This window comes from Zonotrichia albicollis, chromosome Z (assembly GCF_047830755.1).
Source record: "Zonotrichia albicollis isolate bZonAlb1 chromosome Z, bZonAlb1.hap1, whole genome shotgun sequence".
NCBI lineage: Eukaryota > Metazoa > Chordata > Aves > Passeriformes > Passerellidae > Zonotrichia > Zonotrichia albicollis.
In genome coordinates, this window is record NC_133860.1 from 80,086,696 (window position 1) to 80,105,922 (window position 19,227).

The 19,227-nt window shown below is 41.0% G+C and overlaps 1 protein-coding gene across 3 annotated transcripts in view; it reads right to left on the reverse strand.

The window, feature by feature from the left end:
• FBN2 (fibrillin 2) overlaps positions 1-16,137 on the reverse strand; it is a 125,298-nt gene extending 109,161 nt beyond the window's left edge. For 2 of the 3 annotated variants that reach the window (XR_012578114.1, XM_074532816.1), the window contains exons 1-5: positions 15,743-16,137; positions 14,871-14,953; positions 11,451-11,549; positions 10,876-10,974; positions 7,854-7,949 (exon numbers count right to left, since the gene is read on the reverse strand). Coding sequence is in view for 2 of the 3 variants with exons in the window: in XM_074532816.1 (XP_074388917.1) it covers positions 7,854-7,949; positions 10,876-10,974; positions 11,451-11,549; positions 14,871-14,953; positions 15,743-15,999 (634 nt within the window). In the remaining variant the exon portion in view is untranslated. The remainder of the gene's footprint in view (positions 1-7,853; positions 7,950-10,875; positions 10,975-11,450; positions 11,550-14,870; positions 14,954-15,742) is intronic. The other variant, XM_074532817.1, reaches the window with a different exon arrangement.
• Between the last annotated feature and the right edge of the window lie 3,090 nt (positions 16,138-19,227).

Here is a 19,227-nt window from a genome sequence, read left to right on the forward strand (position 1 = left end):
AATTATTAACCTAAGTAGGAAAAATAACTGTTTCACACATTACCCTTAGAGAAAAAATTAAACATATATACGTCTATTTAAACTGCAAGAAACATTTCCTCAGATGACTGACTAGACTGATGTGATACTTTAAGTTCATAATAAGCTAAAACCCAGCCTGCTACTATTTACTAGAGTTCTGTCTGTGTATCGGCAGAAACACAGCTTCTGTTCTTCAGATCTTCTGGGTGTGTTCAGCAAAATCAAAGGGCTTTAGAAATTTGTCTCTTGGGCTTATACAGGATTTTCAGGGAGACATTATAAAGCTGAGTAACTTTTCACAGCCAAAATATAGGAAGGAAGATCATTTATATATCTTCTCAATACAGAAATAATTTAATAATGTTTCTCATATTGCAAGCTATTAGTCTGAGTTGAAACAAACCAGTTTACTTTTGGCACTCCATGATTTTGCAACCCTGGATGCAATGTGCTCTTGACTGGCTTCAGTAAACTACTCCTGATAATGCCTGGATTACTCTTTTCCATACATATTTTACTATAGCAACTACAGCTTTTAAGATAATTAATGATTAATGCTTATGAAGACAGATATGATTGAAAATTTAAAGAAGATCCACTTTACATAACTTTAGGCCTTAACATTTAATTCACTGTAAGGGAGCTCAAAGCATAACAGACATAATGCAAAATACCAGGGGAGAAAATACAGAAAATTCCTTCCAAATATCTGTCATCTTTCTAACCTTCAACCAAAGCCACACAGAGTTTTGGGGTCTCCACACTCATCCTCCTGGCTCAACATTGAGACAGTTTTATCAAACTCCTTTCTTATTAATCAAACCAAGCCCAAGGTGAATGACAATGCCCTTTGAGAGAAAAGCAAGCAAAACAACAACAACAACAACAAAATCTTCCCACTTCTAATTTTTCAAACTCAGTGTTTCACAAACAACTGTGCAGATGTTATTGAATAATATGCATTTTCCCTCTCCTACTTCTTGCTCCAACACTGCAATATTCATAGAAATATCCAAAACCCTTCTTTCACTCTCTCTCTCAGATCTAATATGGAGCCTTTGTGTGCACAGAACATGTAATCAAGGAAAAAAAACAATTTCAGGCATTCATAACCATTACAGAAATAAGCTTCCAAGGTTCCTATGTTCCCCAGATAATCTCTCAAGCCTCCTCTACACAATATCTGTAAACTTAAGAGGAAACTTGTCTAACTTATTCTAATATATTTTACAGTCAAAAAAGTGAAAAAATTGATTATTTCTTCCTCTTTCCAGAACTTCAAAACTGGGTTCTTCAGCTTATTTCTGCTTTTTTCCAATTTTGCCTAGAACACCCATATAAGCAATGTATTACATTAGTACTCGCTGAATTTGACACAAAGTTTTACTATTTACATGAGTATTTCAGACATTTTTGCATTTTCTTTGTTAAAGAACTCCCTGTGGGCAAGTGTCTCAATTTCTTCTGATCTCTAACTTTCTTAGATATCCTGAAAATAAATCAAGATTGGTTTTTTTTCCTGGATATCTTACAAATTAATCAGCTTAATAAAATTAATATTTTTTTTAGTTTTCAGAAGAAATAATCTTTTCTTCTGAAACTCTAACAAAGCCATCACAGCCTTGCTCAGCTCTTGTATTTTCTCTCTCCCCAAGTAAAACAAAAAAAGAAGGTGACATTTTAGTGCTACTGACCAACAGCAAAATTTTCACTGTGGAAGGGAAAAGATAAGACCAGACAGAATTTTTCAAAGGCATCATCTTCCCTGTCCTCTGCAATGTTTCTCACTCATGATTTGCTTCACTGCTCCCTTTTATCAGACCCTCGTTTCACTTTTCAGTGAACAATCCTTAGATGTAGAGCATAAGCTGGTCTAAGTCCTACCTAACACATAAAAACCACAATTTTTTATGCTCTCCTAGACTTGTTCCTCTTATAGGTAAGAGGAAAAAAATTACTTTTCAAGTGCAGACTTTAAAAAGTAGATATATGAAAAAATTACAAATATTGGCTCTAAGTATGAGGTGTAACAGTTCTGGCAGTTCTTTCTTTCCCTCTTTTCACAGTTTAGGGCAGCACACCTACAGAGCTTCCCTTTTAAATTATTTAAACCAGTAAAACATTCCCTGTGCCTGAGCTGCTGCACTCTGGTGAAAACTCCCAAGCCTTTGGAAGAAGTAATTTTAATCCATATTTTTATTTTACTGTTGTAGACCTACTTTAAAGGCATGAAACCTCTGCTTTTAATCCTAATAAAAAGTGCAACAACCCCACATCTATCACACTTTCCAGTCCTATGCTTGAACAAACTGAGAAGTTTTGAAGATTTCAAGTGCTTCAAAAGCAGAAAAACTGCTGCATTTAAGGGTTTTTACCTTTTTCTTTTGTTGGTGCCAAACAGAGTCATTCAAATACTGGGATTTAATTAAAAACTAAAAGAAGGGAGTAAGGGAGAGACACTGACTGGAATCACAGCACTTCCTTCATCACTACTGCAATCAGCATGATCAGCATTACCTGTGTCATTTTTAAAACTGCTAAATGTTGTATCCTCTGCAGACCCAGAAGGGAGACATTTTCCAGTGCCAGCTATCAACAAGCAAACACACACTCTGTGCAGCTTTTTCTGGATATTTCCCTTTGAAAACCTTGTTTCTGGAGATAATGATGGACAACAAAAGCAGGGAATGCATTGCCAGAGCCCTGTAACATCACTAGGTACTGACACCTGAGAGCAGGAAAGCAGCTTTTTGCATCTGCCCTGCTGGGATCCATCAGGGGATGATGTGGGCCAATATCTACAAAAAGGAGCTTGGTGAGCAGGGACTGCACTTAAACGTGTGTGTTATTAACACCTGACAGCACCTCTAGCCCCAGAAAAAACCTCCAAAATATCTAACAAGTTCTTCCAACATAGAAGAACCTATTCAAATACTTGTACTTATTTTTTCCCCCATATCTCATTGTATGTCTTGTCTCAGGTGCTCACCTGTCAGATGAAGTTTTGCCTCTTACTGCTGCAGGTATTTGCAATTTTTATCTCTACTATTTCCAACAGAAATAGAAGCATTGTTTTTTTTTTTTTTAGCCTAAACTGAAGCTTCTTTTGCTGTAACAAAACACGACCACTGCAGCATTTTGCTTGCAATCAGCTTTCAGCTAAGCATTGAAAATGCTGGCAGAAATGCTTTCTTAAAAAAAGTTAAGATAAAAGTAGACAAGAATGGTGAAATCTGCAAATTGTAGGACGATTTTCACATTCTATAGTTTTAAACTACTGCTGACTTATTTTTAGCTAATTTTATTAAACGGAACTTAATTTATTTTAGTTAAATTAGGCTTCAAGTTGATGATTTAACACTTGTATTTCCCTCAGTGAGCAGGAACATCCCCTGTGAACTGGGCCATGCAGTTTTGAGCATGCTACAGTAAACTAATTACTTTTTTCTTCACTCAACAGGCCTTGCACAACTTCTTTCTGAACCTGTACAAAATAACCCAGGACCACATGCTGCACTTCCCAAAGGCTAAAATTAGACTGAAGATGAATTAAACTGATGTTTAGCAGGTCACTCTTTTATTTATTGTACACTGCAAGAAAAGAAGCAGGAAGACCATAAAAAAACCTCTACTCTGGCTCAGGATGATAGCAGCCATTAATAAAGGGGAAAAAAAAAAAACCAACAACCTCACAGCAAAATTAAAGACTTCCCAAGACTCCCACAAAAAGAGAAGAGTGTGCTGATCAAAAACCATTTTTGCTGTTGAGCACCTCATGGTACTGCTGGCATCAACCAGGAAAAGCTGTGTCAAGTTAAGAGGCCTTCTAAATACTTGTCAGAAGAAGACGTTTCTTAAGGAACTACATTTTCTGCTGCTTCATTTAGACTGTCACTAAAGCACATAGATCTTCAGCACCACTACAGAATAAATATATATTTTATTTCTTCTTTATAATAAAACTGTATTTGAGAAGTATTGACTACTACACAAATCTGTGTCAGTTTGCTACGCTAGCTTAATTTTAAACACGTGCATTAACCCCAAACATCTCTATAACCCCTGTGCACATCAGCTGCCTCAGTGTGTGTCCACTTCAGTTCTGTATTATTCTTTACTCTTCTGCCTCAATTACTAACAACACTTTAACTGAGGATGCTTTTTGCTTTGTCCTACTCGCTTCTCTGTGCTGTTGACAGCTTTTTTATCCACTGCCCAGCTTAAAGAAAAACTCTTTATCTCATGTTATACTAATAGAATTTTAGTCTCCTGGAATGGTTTGAGTGGGAAGGGACCTCAAACCCCACCCAGTGTCACCCCTGCCATGGCAGGGACCCCTCCCACTGTCCCAGTGTCCAGCCCGGCCTCGGGCAGTGCCAGGGATGCAGGGGCAGCCCCAGCTGCTCTGGGCACCCTGTGCCAGGGCCTGCCCACCCTGCCAGGGAACAATTCCTCATTGCCAAGATCCCAGCCAGCCCTGCCCTCTGGCAGCTGAAAGCCATCACCCTTGTCCTAACCCGACCTGTCACTGTAAAAAATTCCTCTCCAGATCTGTTGACAGATCCAGATCCAGATGTCAATACCTTTAGCTACGGGAAAGTTGCTATTCAAATACTGTACTTCCTTATTTTTCCCCATTTCTTACCTGTCAAAGCTTGACAGCTTTATGTGAAATTCTCGCCGCTCTTCAAAAGGATGCTCTTCCTAAGCTATGCATTTCTACTCATCCCAAACCCTCTTGCTTCCCATTATGAACCACTAAATATGGGGTAAACAAGAACTGTTCTTCCTCCCTCTGTATGGGATGGAGGCAAAGTTACATCAGTGACAAGATTTGCTTTTCTCACTACTTCTTTCCTTTATCCCATGATAAAGAAGGAAGAAAACATCCTTGCTTTTCCACAGCTTTGCATCTCTGAAGATTATCAATTTCAAAAAATGCACACAAACCACGAGCAGTGGCACAACTATCATTTAAAGTGTTGAGAAACCAGAGAATTGGTGATGCTAGGAAAAAAATTGTTCTTACATGAACAACTGAGAATGAGGCCTCCTTTTCTGTTGCTCTTTCTTTTTTTCTATTCTTTTCTCTGGGAAAACTCAACTGCAGAAATTTCAATTTTTTTTTTTTTTTCTTTAAAGACACGACACAAAAAACTTGGATCTTGGGGCTTGCTGACCAAAGACCAGATTTGACAGGAAATATAAGAGGTCAGCATACACATCAGAAAAAGCAGGAACTCCCAAACAGGTTTTTCTCTCTTTTTAACCCAGCAGAAAGCCTCAAGTTGAATACTCTGATCATGCCAGTCATCAGTTACTGCTCAGTCTCCTGTCTCCAGCCCGGAAATTAGTCTGCTCAGAGCCCAGATAGCTGAAAAACCAACCACATTTTATCTACAGCTTAGGCTGGGAGGCCAAGCTGAAGGAAACACACACATGTTCTGTGTTAGGAAGAAAATACCTAATTTTAAAGAACTTAATTTACAGAACCATAAAAAGTGTGCATTTAAAACACACTGATGTAAATAAAACTTACAAAACAACATCTCTTATAACTTTGAGGTGATTTGCAAGGGAAGTTCACATATCCTTAAACTATAAAATTTTACTCAGAGTTATGAACTGCTGCTAAATTCAGTTTAAAAATAAACCACTGAGACACTTATTGCTGTAAAATATTTCAGGCAACTATGGCAACCCACAGATGAAGAAACCACTGCTTTCTGCTATGTATTGGAAAGCATAAACTATTACATTAAAAGCATAAATTACAAATTACTGTTGAACTAAATAGGCATCTAAGGCATCTTTTACAATACTTTCACATACTCCATCTCATGTAATGCATAAACAAAATGACCATTTAGATACTTTTTATATTTATTATCAGGATATACTATAGGAGTCACCTTTCTTTAACTGAATAAGAGTAAAATAAATTAGTAACTTCTTTATTTGAGTATGAGAAGGTCTATGCAATACCAAGGTTAGGCAAATTGTACTTAGCCCTATCAAAGCTGTAAAAGATTGCTATATTAGATGAGATATTAGATTAGATAGTTATTAAATATGCAATTATATACGCTATATTTTATTGACAGCGACAGAAGGAAATTTGTGTTACTACCTCCAATTTAAAGCAATAAAATGCAAACCTTTAATTGAAATAACTCAATTTTCAAATACCCACATAAGGCAGATGAACTCTAACAGAACAAGAGCACGCCACACAAAATTGAAAACCTAGGACTTTCAAGGAGAGCTGGGAAATATGGATGCCAAAACACCGATGTTTAAATTCCAGTACAGGGCTTGAATTCTTCAGCTAAAGATTTCACAATGAGTGGCAAGAAAGCAAACCTGAACCCTTTCAACATCACAAAAGTTAGGCTGCAACACCCAAGGAGAATCTTTTAAGCTTTGAAGGTCAAACAATTTAAAGTATAAAAGTCATTACTAAAAACTCTGAGCCATCATCACAGCTGGAGTCTGTCATATGCATCAATATGATTCCACAGCCCTGAATGGAGTCAGGGAACAGAAGCAAATCTTAACTAGGAATGATTTCTTTTTTCTAGGATAAAAAGCAAGCTTACCAAGTTGTCTGGCAATAAATAAAAGCATTTCTGAGTTCAATCAACTAAATTAAAAAGGAACTATTTTGAATATTGCAATTCTATCATGCCATAGTTCAGCCAGAAGTATTATCCACCTTAGATACTCAGCCCAGACTGCAGAATTTGCAGTGTTAAGATCCATTAGAAGCAAGGCTCAAACTACAAATTACCCTAACCTTTTCCAACCCCTTGAAAATCCATTCCAAACACAAAGACTTGGTAATCTCTTATTTTAGACACATATACTCTGTGCACAGACATACCTCTGAATGGCTACAAAACAGCTGTAAGTATTAATACATTTTTAACAAAATACTATTTCCTATTTCTCCACTAACCAAACTATGCAAGATTTGGGTCCTTGTGCCTGCTTCAGAAGAAATAACTACAGGAAATGGGATAAATAGAAAACTGCAAATCAGGCTTAAGAATGCAAACAACAACAAGCTAGAGACAAACAAACTGATCCTTTACATTCCTCTTTCTCTTGTGATACCTAGTGGGTCTATAAACCAGCCTGGAATAGCAAATAGAAACTCCTGCTTTTTCAGTGTGTGGCTTTCTAGTTCCTTTACCTCCATGGAATTTATTCCCATTTCACAGTAAACAAATGCTAAAAAAAAAATTTAAAAACATAAAAAGGTGCAAGATGTATTTTCAAGGTATTTCTCCAAATTTATACGCAGCGCTGAGCATTTCACAGCTCAATTTAAAAAAGAGATTTCCACTGGACTCCCTTCAGAAGCCATCTCTGAGATGCATTCTAGAATAAGAATGGGTTTAGGAACTGAACCCTGTACTATGGTAATTGGTTATTTTTTTCAGTCCTTCTCTGACTTCTTCCCAACTAACCAGAGCAAATTACTTCCAAAGTTCCTCTTATGAAAGAGATGTTACACAGGAAAAAAATGTTCAATTATCTAGACCTTACACAATCCCAACACCACCACCAATTCTGCTGGATTGTTATTTTATGCAGCAGAGAGCAAAAGGCATCTAATCTTTTAACTATTGTGTGACAAAATATGCAGCCTAAATGAGCTGAAATTCCTGCCAATTAGGCTTTCTCCGTGTCACTGCTCAATGTGTCTGCCAAATTAAATTAAAAAAAAAAAAAAAAGAAGACGCTTTCTAAAATTACAAATAGACATGCACACACAGTATTTTTTTGTATACAACTACCCACAGTTTCCTTCCTTAAATTCCCTTTACCTCTTTGGCACTGAGGGCCAGTGAAGCCGTAGACGCAGGCGCAGCGGTTGGGCCCGACACACCTCCCTCCGTTCTGACAGCCACTCTCACAGACAGCTGCAATTAACAAAACAGGCAGGAAGGTTAATAATAACGCCACGGCAATGGCATGGACAGAGCAACAGATCCGTCATTTAAAAAATTCTCATTTTCCTCCCGCTGCTCTAAGGCCTGAGGATGGAGCTGATGTCCCTCCTGCCCCCTCCACCAGCAATGACTCTGCACACCAAATTCCACCAGCACCTGCTGGTATTAACTGCAAACAGCCGCTCAGCACAGATTAGCAGCACATATCCAACTTTTTCCAGTTTTCGGCTATTTGGATGGCCTGGAAAGGCCCGGGGTGGCCTTGGGGCAGCCCGCATTTCAAAGGAACAGAAGAGGCTTCAGTTCTTCTTTCGGTCTCTATGTTTATTAATTGTTTATCTAAAAGATTTTCTCTCGGCCCGACAGAGGTCTGCTCAGCAGCCAGCCATGAGCACACTCCCCTGCCCTCCGGGCGGTCACCTATCTTTATACTCAAAGTTACGTATACAATATTTATCATTTTTCCCCAATACCTTTCACCCTTATTGCCCGGTGCACTTTTAGTAATGACCAATCCCAAAGTGCCACCATCACCACAGAAGATGGAGGAGAAGAAGAAGAAGAAGAAGGACAGGACACACCCCAATTCCTCCATCTTACTTCTCTAAACCCCCCTGTACAGAAATCCTAAACCCTGTGTTTCACCCTCTAATTAACTAATCCCTTCACCATTCACCCCGGGTGAAATCCTCCTATCCTCATACAGGTGTCGTCTCCTGTGTAGGATCAAAGTCCAGCCACCAGACACTTCTGGCAACATTCCAGGACTCCCGAGCCCCCCAAGGGTGGTCTCGGTGACTCGGCACCTCAGTCCTGAGGTGCTGAGATCCCACACAACTTCAGTGTGTTTCAATCAGCTGCGCAGCTCTAGTCGCTCATAAGAACTGTGCAAGAACTTATTATCCCTCACTGAAGCTGCCTATCTATCAAACCTCAAGCATTTTTTGGGCATATTGCGTTGTTCAGTCACAACAGCAACAAAACTTTTGAGAAGAGAAAGGAGTCCAAGAGAGAGATAAGCATCTCTCAGAGTCGATGCTGCTGGAAGGAGGAGTGATGTTTAAAAGCAAAGGTAAAGAATTACCTGTTTAACTCATCACTTTTTACCTAAAGCACCCCTGTGTTTCTTAAAAGATTCCGAAAAAAAAGAAATTTTTGTGGTGAAGGAGGAAGCAGGGTGGGGTGAAAGGGTTATAAATCCACAGTACATTTAGATGAAAAAGATATTTTACTGTCATGGACCTTCAGAGGACCCACTCATACTCTTTACCAATGGTCTAAATCAAGAACAAAGCTTCCTGCCAGACCACTGAATTTTCCCAACTCAAAAGGAGGAGAGGAAGAGGAAGAGTCGTTCAGACAGCCTAAAAAATGCCATTAAAAGAGTGCCTTAACTAACCATCACTTTAGCTACTTTCTGACTCATCACTTCAGGTCCTGGCTTCAAAATTGTCCAAAATTAGCACATGAAACATTTCCAAATCAAAATATTTCAGCTTACAGGACAATCATAATATTTTTAAACTTTTCCATTTTTGGTCTCAAAGTCAGTAGGCTGCCTTCCTAAATGTGTCTCTTCAGTTTGGATGTGGTGTTTGTAACACAATTGAGTATCTGGGCCAAAAGAACCTCAGAAACCTAGAGAAGGTAATAATTTCAAACTGAAAAAAGGTACACATGACTCCTGTATCATAGTGGAGAGCATAACTGTTGGGTGGAAATGTGATAAAGCCTTACTTCTTACCAAGAACCACCAAACAGAATTACCTTTTCCTAAAAATGCACACATAAAATGCAGATATTTTGCTGCATGTGTTACATTACTGAATTAATGGACGACACTTCAGCAAGACAATTAACTCGATTATATGCAATTAAATTTTTCTAAATAGAAATTAAAACATATTTACATTTTAAAGACTGTCTAGAAGACATATATTCATAATCCTGCTTGACATTTTAACTACATGATACAGTGGAACCAATCTCCAGGGTTTGTTCAGATTTTCTGGACAGCTTCAGGGTCACCACTTGAAAATTCAATCATCTTTTTATTTATTCACTGGAAACTTGCCTTGTCTGAGAACATTCAGGTGTTGAATATATTAACAATACGTTTTAATATATTGTTTTAACAAAAGCAGGAAGGGACCAGCAACCCTGAATACAAAACTTCGCTGGGGTCACAGGTGAGGATTACAGCTATTTGCTAAAATTTTAGAGAGTTTTATCCAGTTAAAGCAGGAACAAGACTATTTTTCCAGCATTTATAGAAATGACTAGGGCAAAAAAAATTATCTTCCACACTATTCAGCCCATCTGGTTTTTGCAGAGCTGCCCTCTGTCTGTCTCTAGTTCTTTCAGCCTGCTTTATGGAATTAATTTATCTCCTAATTAGTAGTCAGCTGGCCTCAAAATACACTTTTGAGTCTTTCTTCATCTCTGCAGCCTTTAGGGACTTTTATTGTTTGCTAAATCGCTGCAGCTTGTAAACACTGTGATGTTATAGGTAAAGCTGGGCAAATAATTCGCTTTCTAGTTTGTCTGCCAACCCAAAAAGGTATCCAATAGCTTGAACCATATTCAATCCTTTTTTTTCCTTAGACTAAGTAGAAAACAGAAGAACATTCTCCAACTCAGCAGTGAGACTATTGTTCTGAGGCAGAGAAAACTTTGTTAAGGGAGAATGAAAAACTGGCGAACATCTGGTGTGAAGAGGGGGATGCACAGTGACGCTGCTCCCCAAAATTGCTCAGTGATTCCCAACTGCAACTTGAATTTTAGAGAACACAAGAGCACCTCATGCAGGAAACGACTGCCAGCTAAACACCATACCCAAAACAAGCATCTCCCTCAGGGGTTTCACTGCTCCTCAAGCAGACCCGCTGCAACTTACGCTGCTCACAGTGGGCACCAGAGAAGCCCTTCTGGCACTGGCACCGCTCATCCACGCACGTCCCGCCGTTCCTGCAGCTGATGCTGCACTGCTGTGCTGCTGGGAGAGACCCAAAATCAGCCAAAAACACCACCAAGGAATGGCCTTTCACAGCCTTTGAGATGGCACCTGAATGGTGGGCTTTGCACCACCCATGCTGCATATTTTAGGTGTGTACTCATGGAGGGGTTTTCTACAGTTTTCCACGATTATGTTGCAAGTCAGAACTTTTAATTGCATTGAGAAATGTACAATCTTGATTTCTTACCAGAATGGACTCAATGGAAATGTGAACACCACACACACTCATTTGTAAACTTCCTTCTCTCTTTAAGCATATTTTGTTTAGATTTGTCACACAGAATAAACAGGCATGTGTGGAATAACAAACTCGAGGTGTCTTACCTAAACATAATTTACACTTGCACATGCAGTAATGAGAACTTATTTTTAAGGAAGTTGGCATTTTTGTCACTGAAACTTGAAGAGAATGACTTTCAATGAAATCTCTAATGAAAACACGTTAAAGTCCTTACCAGGTCTTGATGCACAGGTGGGTGATATCTGCCCACTGGCACAAGTGCACATGTTGGGACGGGAACAAAATCCATCACCACAGCTATTTCTGCAAATTGCTGAGGAAGAACACAGAAAGAAGGTGACAGGGATTAACAGAAACCTGAGGCTTAAAAACAAAAAAAACAAACAACAAACCAACTCTTGAAAACTCACTTCATAGGGACAGCAATTACGCACGCAAAAGTAATTTTAAGTTAAATAAAGTGAACTGAATTTTGACATAATTAGTATCTCTTGACAAATTTGAAGACAATCAGAATTAAATCAGGCATATTCAAACACTGACCTGACTACTGAAATCAGGTAATCAATTCTTTGCCCAGTTAGAAGTATCAGCCAATTATGCAAGCAATGTAAAATCTTTAAAAACACGTCTTTCAGACCACAAGAACTGTGAGAAAACATTACCCAGAACCCAAGACTTGAAGGAATATAAAAAATGCCAATTTGCGCTATGGGCTTCACTCTTACAATCACCATTTTAAAAGCATTTTAGGGTCTTTTTTTTTTCCTATTCCCAAGATTATCCATCCGTTGCCCAAAGAAGCTTGGCAGGAAGTCAATGTGCAAATGCTGGACTTTGCAACTTTGTAGTGTTTCCCTAAATATAGTTTCCTGCACTCAGGTAGCTCCCACACTTTTATTTAAAACCATAAAAAGCCCAGGAAAGCCTGTTTCCCCACACCTGCGTGTCGCATGCCTGACCTTGTGCCATCCCCATGATGACCCCAAGTTCCTGCTTTTCCTTCTCACTCACCATCCAGCACAGCTCCAGTGAAGCAAGGAGTGACAGAATCACAAAAAAAAAAGAGCTAGAAGTATAAATTATTCTAAAGCAGATACAAATTAATACATCAAATGTATCTGCTCAAGTAGCAAACGAATCAAAAGAGCCTGAAGCAGTTAGAGTCCCTCTAGCACAACAGAGGACTTCAGAAAGACATATCTGGTGCAACAGATAGCTTGTATAGTAAAAAACCCTCAAAAACAAACATACACCACCGCCAAAAAATCCCTAAGAATCACAATTTCTTTGTAAATTGGCCTAGACTTCTGTGAGAACCAAATAATCTGGCAGCACACGTCCACTGAAGGACTACAATGAAACAAATACCTTGAGGAGATCACACGCCTCTCTTTGGGCATCAAAAAGATGCAAAATGCATCATCTACACGCTACAATAATGTCCCAAATGTGAAGGCATGAGAAGTCAAGGAGTTTATGGGATTTTTCTGTTTAACTAGAATTAGAGACGTGCCATGGACTGACTTAAAATACAATTCCATGAGCCAGGATGTGGATTTAGAGCACTTGATGAGCACAGGAAACAGGGTTGTTTTTTAATATTCCTGTTCTGTCTATCTTTATATACTACAATGTCAACCTCTTGATAAAGTAAGGTTTACATTTAGTCTATTTCTTAATTTGTTATCCGCTAAGGAGTAATTTTTTTACCAACAGAAATCCCTAGAATTTAAGGCTGTATCCTAAATATGCCTTCATCAGAACAGTTTACTCTGTATAACGAAAGAGTAAAAGTAAGTAGACCTTTTAGACCAAGGTCTAAAATCTTGGTTTTTGGAGAAAAGATCACTTTTAATCATAAATGTGCCACAGACCACCAACAACCACCACCACATCACCAGCTTGAAACGCTGTCAGGTCAGAATGGTTTCTTTTTCACCTACCACTGGCTCATAGATTTCTCCTCATTGAAATACCACTTTAAAATCACCAGGTAAAATATGCATCAATTATAATCAGCACATGTCCAATAAGAAGTTTGATACCTTGTCCAGCATCCTGCGCAGGAGGTTTTTTTAGGTGAAAAACTGTAGCTAAAGGGAATGTCATCCCCACAGACATTAAATGTCAGCATAGAAATGCGTGCACTTAAACCTTCACCAAAAGCAGAAAAGTGTCACAGACAATACTGCTCTGCCAAAATCATTCACCCTACAAACATGTTAGAAAGTGTAATTTTCTTTCCAATTGCTTACTGCAATTAGAGCGCAGTAAGCAGGCAGGAGCTAAAAGATGTCCCTTGTGCATATAAATTAAAAATAAATCAGATTATTCTGGATGTAGGCAGACCTGAGAGCAAGGCCTTTAAGAGGCATTGAGAGACAATTTAAAGGATATCTTGTAAGGATTGTTGAAAGCCCCTAAACACATTTGAGCCTGACACACAGCTGAAGCTGAAAAGCCTATCAACAGCATAATAGGCAGCCCAAATCCTTCTTAAAATCTCTACTTTGCATTAAAGCAAAGCAGCCAGTATTGAAAGATTTGATAAACGTGAAAAGAACATTCTGAGGAACTCCTTTTATTCCACAGCATCATCAATAAAAGGATCTTCCTCTGAATGGCACCATAATCCTTTGCTGGAAAATTCTGGGTCAGCTTGAGGTGAAAATAAGTGTTACATGGCACAGTTATCCCCAGTATTAGCCAGTCAAGTGTAACCATGTAAAACCAATAGATGTGAGCAGGTGAGGGAGGCCTGGAATCATAAAAAAAGGCCACCAAAGGTCAAGAGTTTGGCAGACCTTGGCTTATCACCCTTCCCTTGCCCAGTTTTGTCCTGCATACCTGCAGTTAATTAGATGGAGAATGACAAAGACCTCCACTCTGAAGTTGAGCACACTTATTAACAAAACAGACAGTGACAGGCTAAATTTAATGGCAACAACAGATTAAAAACTTAAGGTGAAGGAGGAATTGTCTGCTATCACCTGTTACCTAACACAGAGAAATCTCAACTTCATTTTCTGTTTCATGGTAAACACCCCCAAAGACAATCCCACCACAGTACTGAGCACATTCCCCTCACACACAAATTTTTTCCTTTTTTTTTTTGCCATACCATGTACATCAAAAGTCACATCTGTCAGCACAGTACCAGCCAGTAGCCAGTCTATATGCCTGACTAACTAAAAATAACAGCCAAGACAGTAAGCATCCCAGATGTAAAGGAGCTTTCTATTTGATTGTAATTCCAAGCTTCAGAGAACTTCAGGATCTGATTTGCCTATATCAAAACGTTTTGGCTTTTTTTGTCCCCTGTTACTACAGTTCAGCATTTGATTTGACAAAGTTTTGGACTTTTTTCCTGAGCTGTCATGGGTTTTCTTTAAAAACTAGGTGGAGACATGTCTCTTATCAACATACAGCCCCTTTCAGTTACAAGGAGCGTGGACCTGCAATTCCATCTTGGTTTGTTTATTTTTCCTAAAAAAATAAATTATTGTCTAAAAATAACGTGAAACACAGAACTGGAAGTAGCTTTTCTTGTGCTAAAGGATAAGTGTGACTCGTAGAAGAATATTTACTCTCCTTATTAAGCCCTGAGCAGTAGAAGCAGCCAGACACTTACGAACAATGCACTGATTCCCTCCAGCGAGGGTCCTCCACCCAGGGCAACAGTAGGAGCGAAATCTAGAACCACACACATTTGGCCTGCAACACAGACAAATCAATAAATGTGTACAGGAAAACAGGAAGCACTCCAAAGAGAATTTAATGTTTTACATACACACACGGGAAGAATCTAGCTGCATAAAACAAACAAAAAACTGCATAGCGAAGTTGTCTACAAAAATATCCTCCCCAAAGGGAAAAAAAAATCTTCCTCCAAGAGATTTTATGTTTGGATTAGTTCAACTGATTAATACAAAAGAGGAGAGGTAGATGAGGCAAGGGTGGGTAACATTCATGCTTCTTGCAATAACTGAGGATATGGAAGAGATGAGTTTGATTCTGCTTTCATTCAAAGTCTGAGAAGCACTGCCATAAAAACGAGCCTCTTGCTGTCATCTGACACTAGACAGAAGGGATGCCCTCTCATAAGGATAAGCTAATACCAAGAAGTCCCTGAAACATCAGAAGAAAACCAAACCGACTCTGCACAATTTCTTTGTAGAAACCCTCCAAAACAGTGAGCGTCTAAGCGTGTCAATATCGGAAGACGCTTCACCAAGGAGCCCAATGGTGTCAATTCATTAGCTGTAATCTAGGCCCCCCACAAGGTCAGCATTTAATTAAATCGCACTAATTAGGAGGCCAAATTCCACAGGCAAGCACCAAACTCCCAGCTTATCGAACGGCGAGTCCCCAGCCTCATAGAGGCGGGAGGGAGAGCGGCACCGGGGGCACACACTCCGGCACCACCGGCAAGGGGCTCTGGCCGGGGACATGGCCTGGGGAGCACGCAGGCGGCGGGGAAGGGGTTTTCAGCCTTGTCCCTACCCTCGGAGCCCGTCGTGCTGTCCTCGCCTGCGGACCCGACCGGCGGCGCCCCCGGCCCCGTCCTCCCGGTGCGAGGCGGTAGCGGCCAAGGGGCCGCCCGCTCCTGAGGGAGCGCGGAGCGCCGGCCGATTCTGCTGCTGCTGCTGCGGCTGTCGCTGCTGCCTCCCGGCCGCTCCCTGCGCACACAGCACCAGGCAGCCCAGGCAGAGCGATAAGAAGCACCAGCGCTGTGCCCAGAGCCGCCGCCGCCGGCCCATGCTGCGGCTATTCCGGCGGGAAGCGGGCCGGCAGCCGCGGGCGGGAGCGCGGGTCCCGCACCGCCCTCAGCGGGCACGGGGCGGCCCCGAGCGGGGAGAACCTTCAGCCGCGGGAAATGCGCCGTGTGTCCTTCCCAGCCTGCCCGGCCGGTGCCATCAAAGCCCGGGCTCCACTGTGCTCGGAGACAACCCTCTGCGGAGAGGGGGAAAAAAAGAGGTGAATAAGAGCAGAGTTGGATTTTCTCTCCCCCTCCCCGCCCACTTCGCCGCAACAGGAAATCTAAGGGAACCGCACTGAGTTTTCCCTTAAAAAAAAAAAGAAAAAAAGAAAGAAAAAAAGAAAAAAAAAAAAAAAGAACCAGACGCTAATTAACCGCGGCTAAATAAACGTGCTGGGGCAGAGCGGGAGGGGAGCGAGAAGCCCCTGCCCAGCGCCAGGGGCGGATTTACAGCGAAAGGAGCCGGAGGAGGAGCCGGTGCCGGTAAGGGGCTGGGGAGGGGGAGAGAAAGGGAGGGACGGGGCCGGGAAGAGGGGATGGCAGGAGGGAGTGGGAGAGGAGGAGGGAGTGAGGGCTGGCGGCTGCTGGAGGGAACGGGGCTCTCGGAGAGTCAGCGGTGAGGGTAGAGCTGGTCCCAAAGCGGGTTCTGCGCATTCCTTCCGTTCTCCCTAAGAGGTTCTGGTCGCAAGGATGAGCCAGCAGGGGAGGGAGCCGGACCCCCACACCTGCCCGCCGGCTGGGTCTGGCACGGGAGCGCTGGGCTCCTCCGAGAGCTCCTTCCCCGTTCCTATCGCCTCAGCATCGAGCGTCTTACGGCGCTTCTGCCATCAAGAGCAGGAATGTGGGGTGCTGGAAGAGCTGGCGCTTCCCTTCAGGAGCAGTTCCCTTCAGGAACAAGCAAAGTTTTGGCTTGTTCTCTGCTTGCTGTTTCACCCTACATAACCATCCCCAAAAGAGCCTCTGGCTTAGGGATTTTCCCGCTTGCTTTTTAAGGCCGAGAGCATGCATTTAGCTAGATGTGCCGAATAGTTAGCCACCGGTGAGGAACAAATAAAAGAAGTGAGAACAAAAACGTGGCCCTGCTGACAGTGCCCAAGTGCTTGGGTTCTTGTCATTGCAATAACACGGCACGATCTGGTTTTGTCGTCTGAGATTTTTATCCCTTTGAGCTGTGCCTCTAGGGGTGAACACCTCATGCTCTACAGCCCATGGTTATAGTGTGGCAACCTGAAAACTTTAGGGTTTTTGTCTTTCACAACAAAACTGGGACATGTCACAGCTTCATTTACCTCCACGTGCATTTTATCTGTCACTTCTAGGGGTGAGAAGCAAGAGCCAGATTTTGTTATCCCTGAAATAAAACCCAAGCAGCCAACTCTGGTTTTCTATTTACTGCCCTGCATTGATGGTCCTGACAGACCATCAGTGGCTCTGACAGAAGCTCCATTTACTGACCCATGTTCTGACAGAGCAGAAGCTGATTTTGTTTAAATTTGTAAATTTAGCAGAACCAATTTTGCATGAGAGAACCTCAGTCTTTAAAGAACCTTAAGAAACTAAAAGTATCTATGAAGACAACTGGGTTTGGAGAGTTCAGCAACCTCCTGATTGTGGGTGAGTTTTGGAATTTCTTTCAAGCAGAAGCTGTTAAACCTGTCGTGAATGAAGTGCAGCTGAGGGTCAGGGAAAGAAAAAGATTCCATGCCACTTCATGTAAATAACTATCTCCAGAAAACACAAGGAATAAATAGATAGGACACAAGGAATCAAAAGGAAAGAACTGATTTGAGATAAGCTCAGGGTCTTGGATATCAGGAAACACAGTGATAAAGAAGCAATTCAGAAGGTAAACACAGCACATCTGGAAAAAGACAACACTAGAAAATCCTGAAGGGGAAAAAACCCCAAACAGTGAAACAACACCCCAAAAAAGTTTGGCAATTACACAGCAAGAGTGGGCTAGAAATTAGAGCATAGGAAAGTTACAATTTAACGCCAAGAGAGACATAATTTCAAACTGGAAATAATGTGCAGCGTATCAAAAGCAAAGTCAGCAGCTACCAGCGATTTGTAAAGTGGTTGTAAGACTCAAGAGACCTTCTTGCACTCAAGAAGGTGCTAGCACAAAAAATTATAAAACATTCACTGCAAGATGTCTCACTTTTGATAAGTCTGGTCTTGTAAATATGAACACAAATTAATGCTTCCCAAGAAAGCTGTCTTTGTTAGAATGGGCATCACAAATACTCTATGGGTAAAAGACCAGACATGATTTAAAATAATGATTATGTTCTGATCATTCATCTTAGAACTACACATGGTAAATTTCCAATAGCTGCCCAGAAAAGCCACTGCTGTGGTAAAGGAGAGAAAAATCACTCCTAGAGGGCTTGGGTTCTTTAGCTAGCAGCAGAAGAAAATTCATAGAATTTTGGAAGAATTATGGAAGAAAATTCATAGAATAAAAAGCACAATATGATAAATCAAATCAGTACTACAACTAAGAGCTGCTTGGACAAGACAGGAACACAGCTCTGCATTTTAAAGAGCAGAACCCAAGATCACAACTACTTATGGGATGAAACTAGATTTTTTTAGGAAAAATATTATACCTCTGCTGCAAGTGGCTCCCTTTTATCGTCAGCTGGAGGCTGTGTACAAATCACAAACAGGACGGGGCTGCTGAGGAACTGCCTCCAGCTGTTTGATTTTCCAGCATCACTCTCATTACATGGATGTGACAATGGGAAGATGCCAGTAGCTCACATCCCAGGCAGCAGACACAGAACTCAATGCCACAACTCACTTTATAAGTTTTTTGACCAATCACACAAAGCAAAAGCACATTGACAGTAGTTCTATCCAACCACTGTAAGCACACGTACCTTTGGTGAAACAATGCTTGCTCATTTCAAACACAATACCTGCTTGTGAGCCTTAAAACACAATACACAGAGCTCCATTATTAAGCTTAAATCTTCCTAATATCTTGCTAGATAAACTTTTCTGTAGCTTAGGGAGTTATTCTAGACAAGTCTTAATACACCCCCCATTGTTCTATTTGTCCTTGCTTTTCTACAGTTTAAATAATTTTCCTGCTGACCAATCTCATGGCTGCTGCTTAGCTCCCATCACAGTTCTGCTGTCTCTGGGGCCTGCCCTTTGCAGCTTTCCCAAATCCCTCTGCTTTTGTGGGTTCCCACAGTCCAACAGGGAAAGAGTCCGAGGG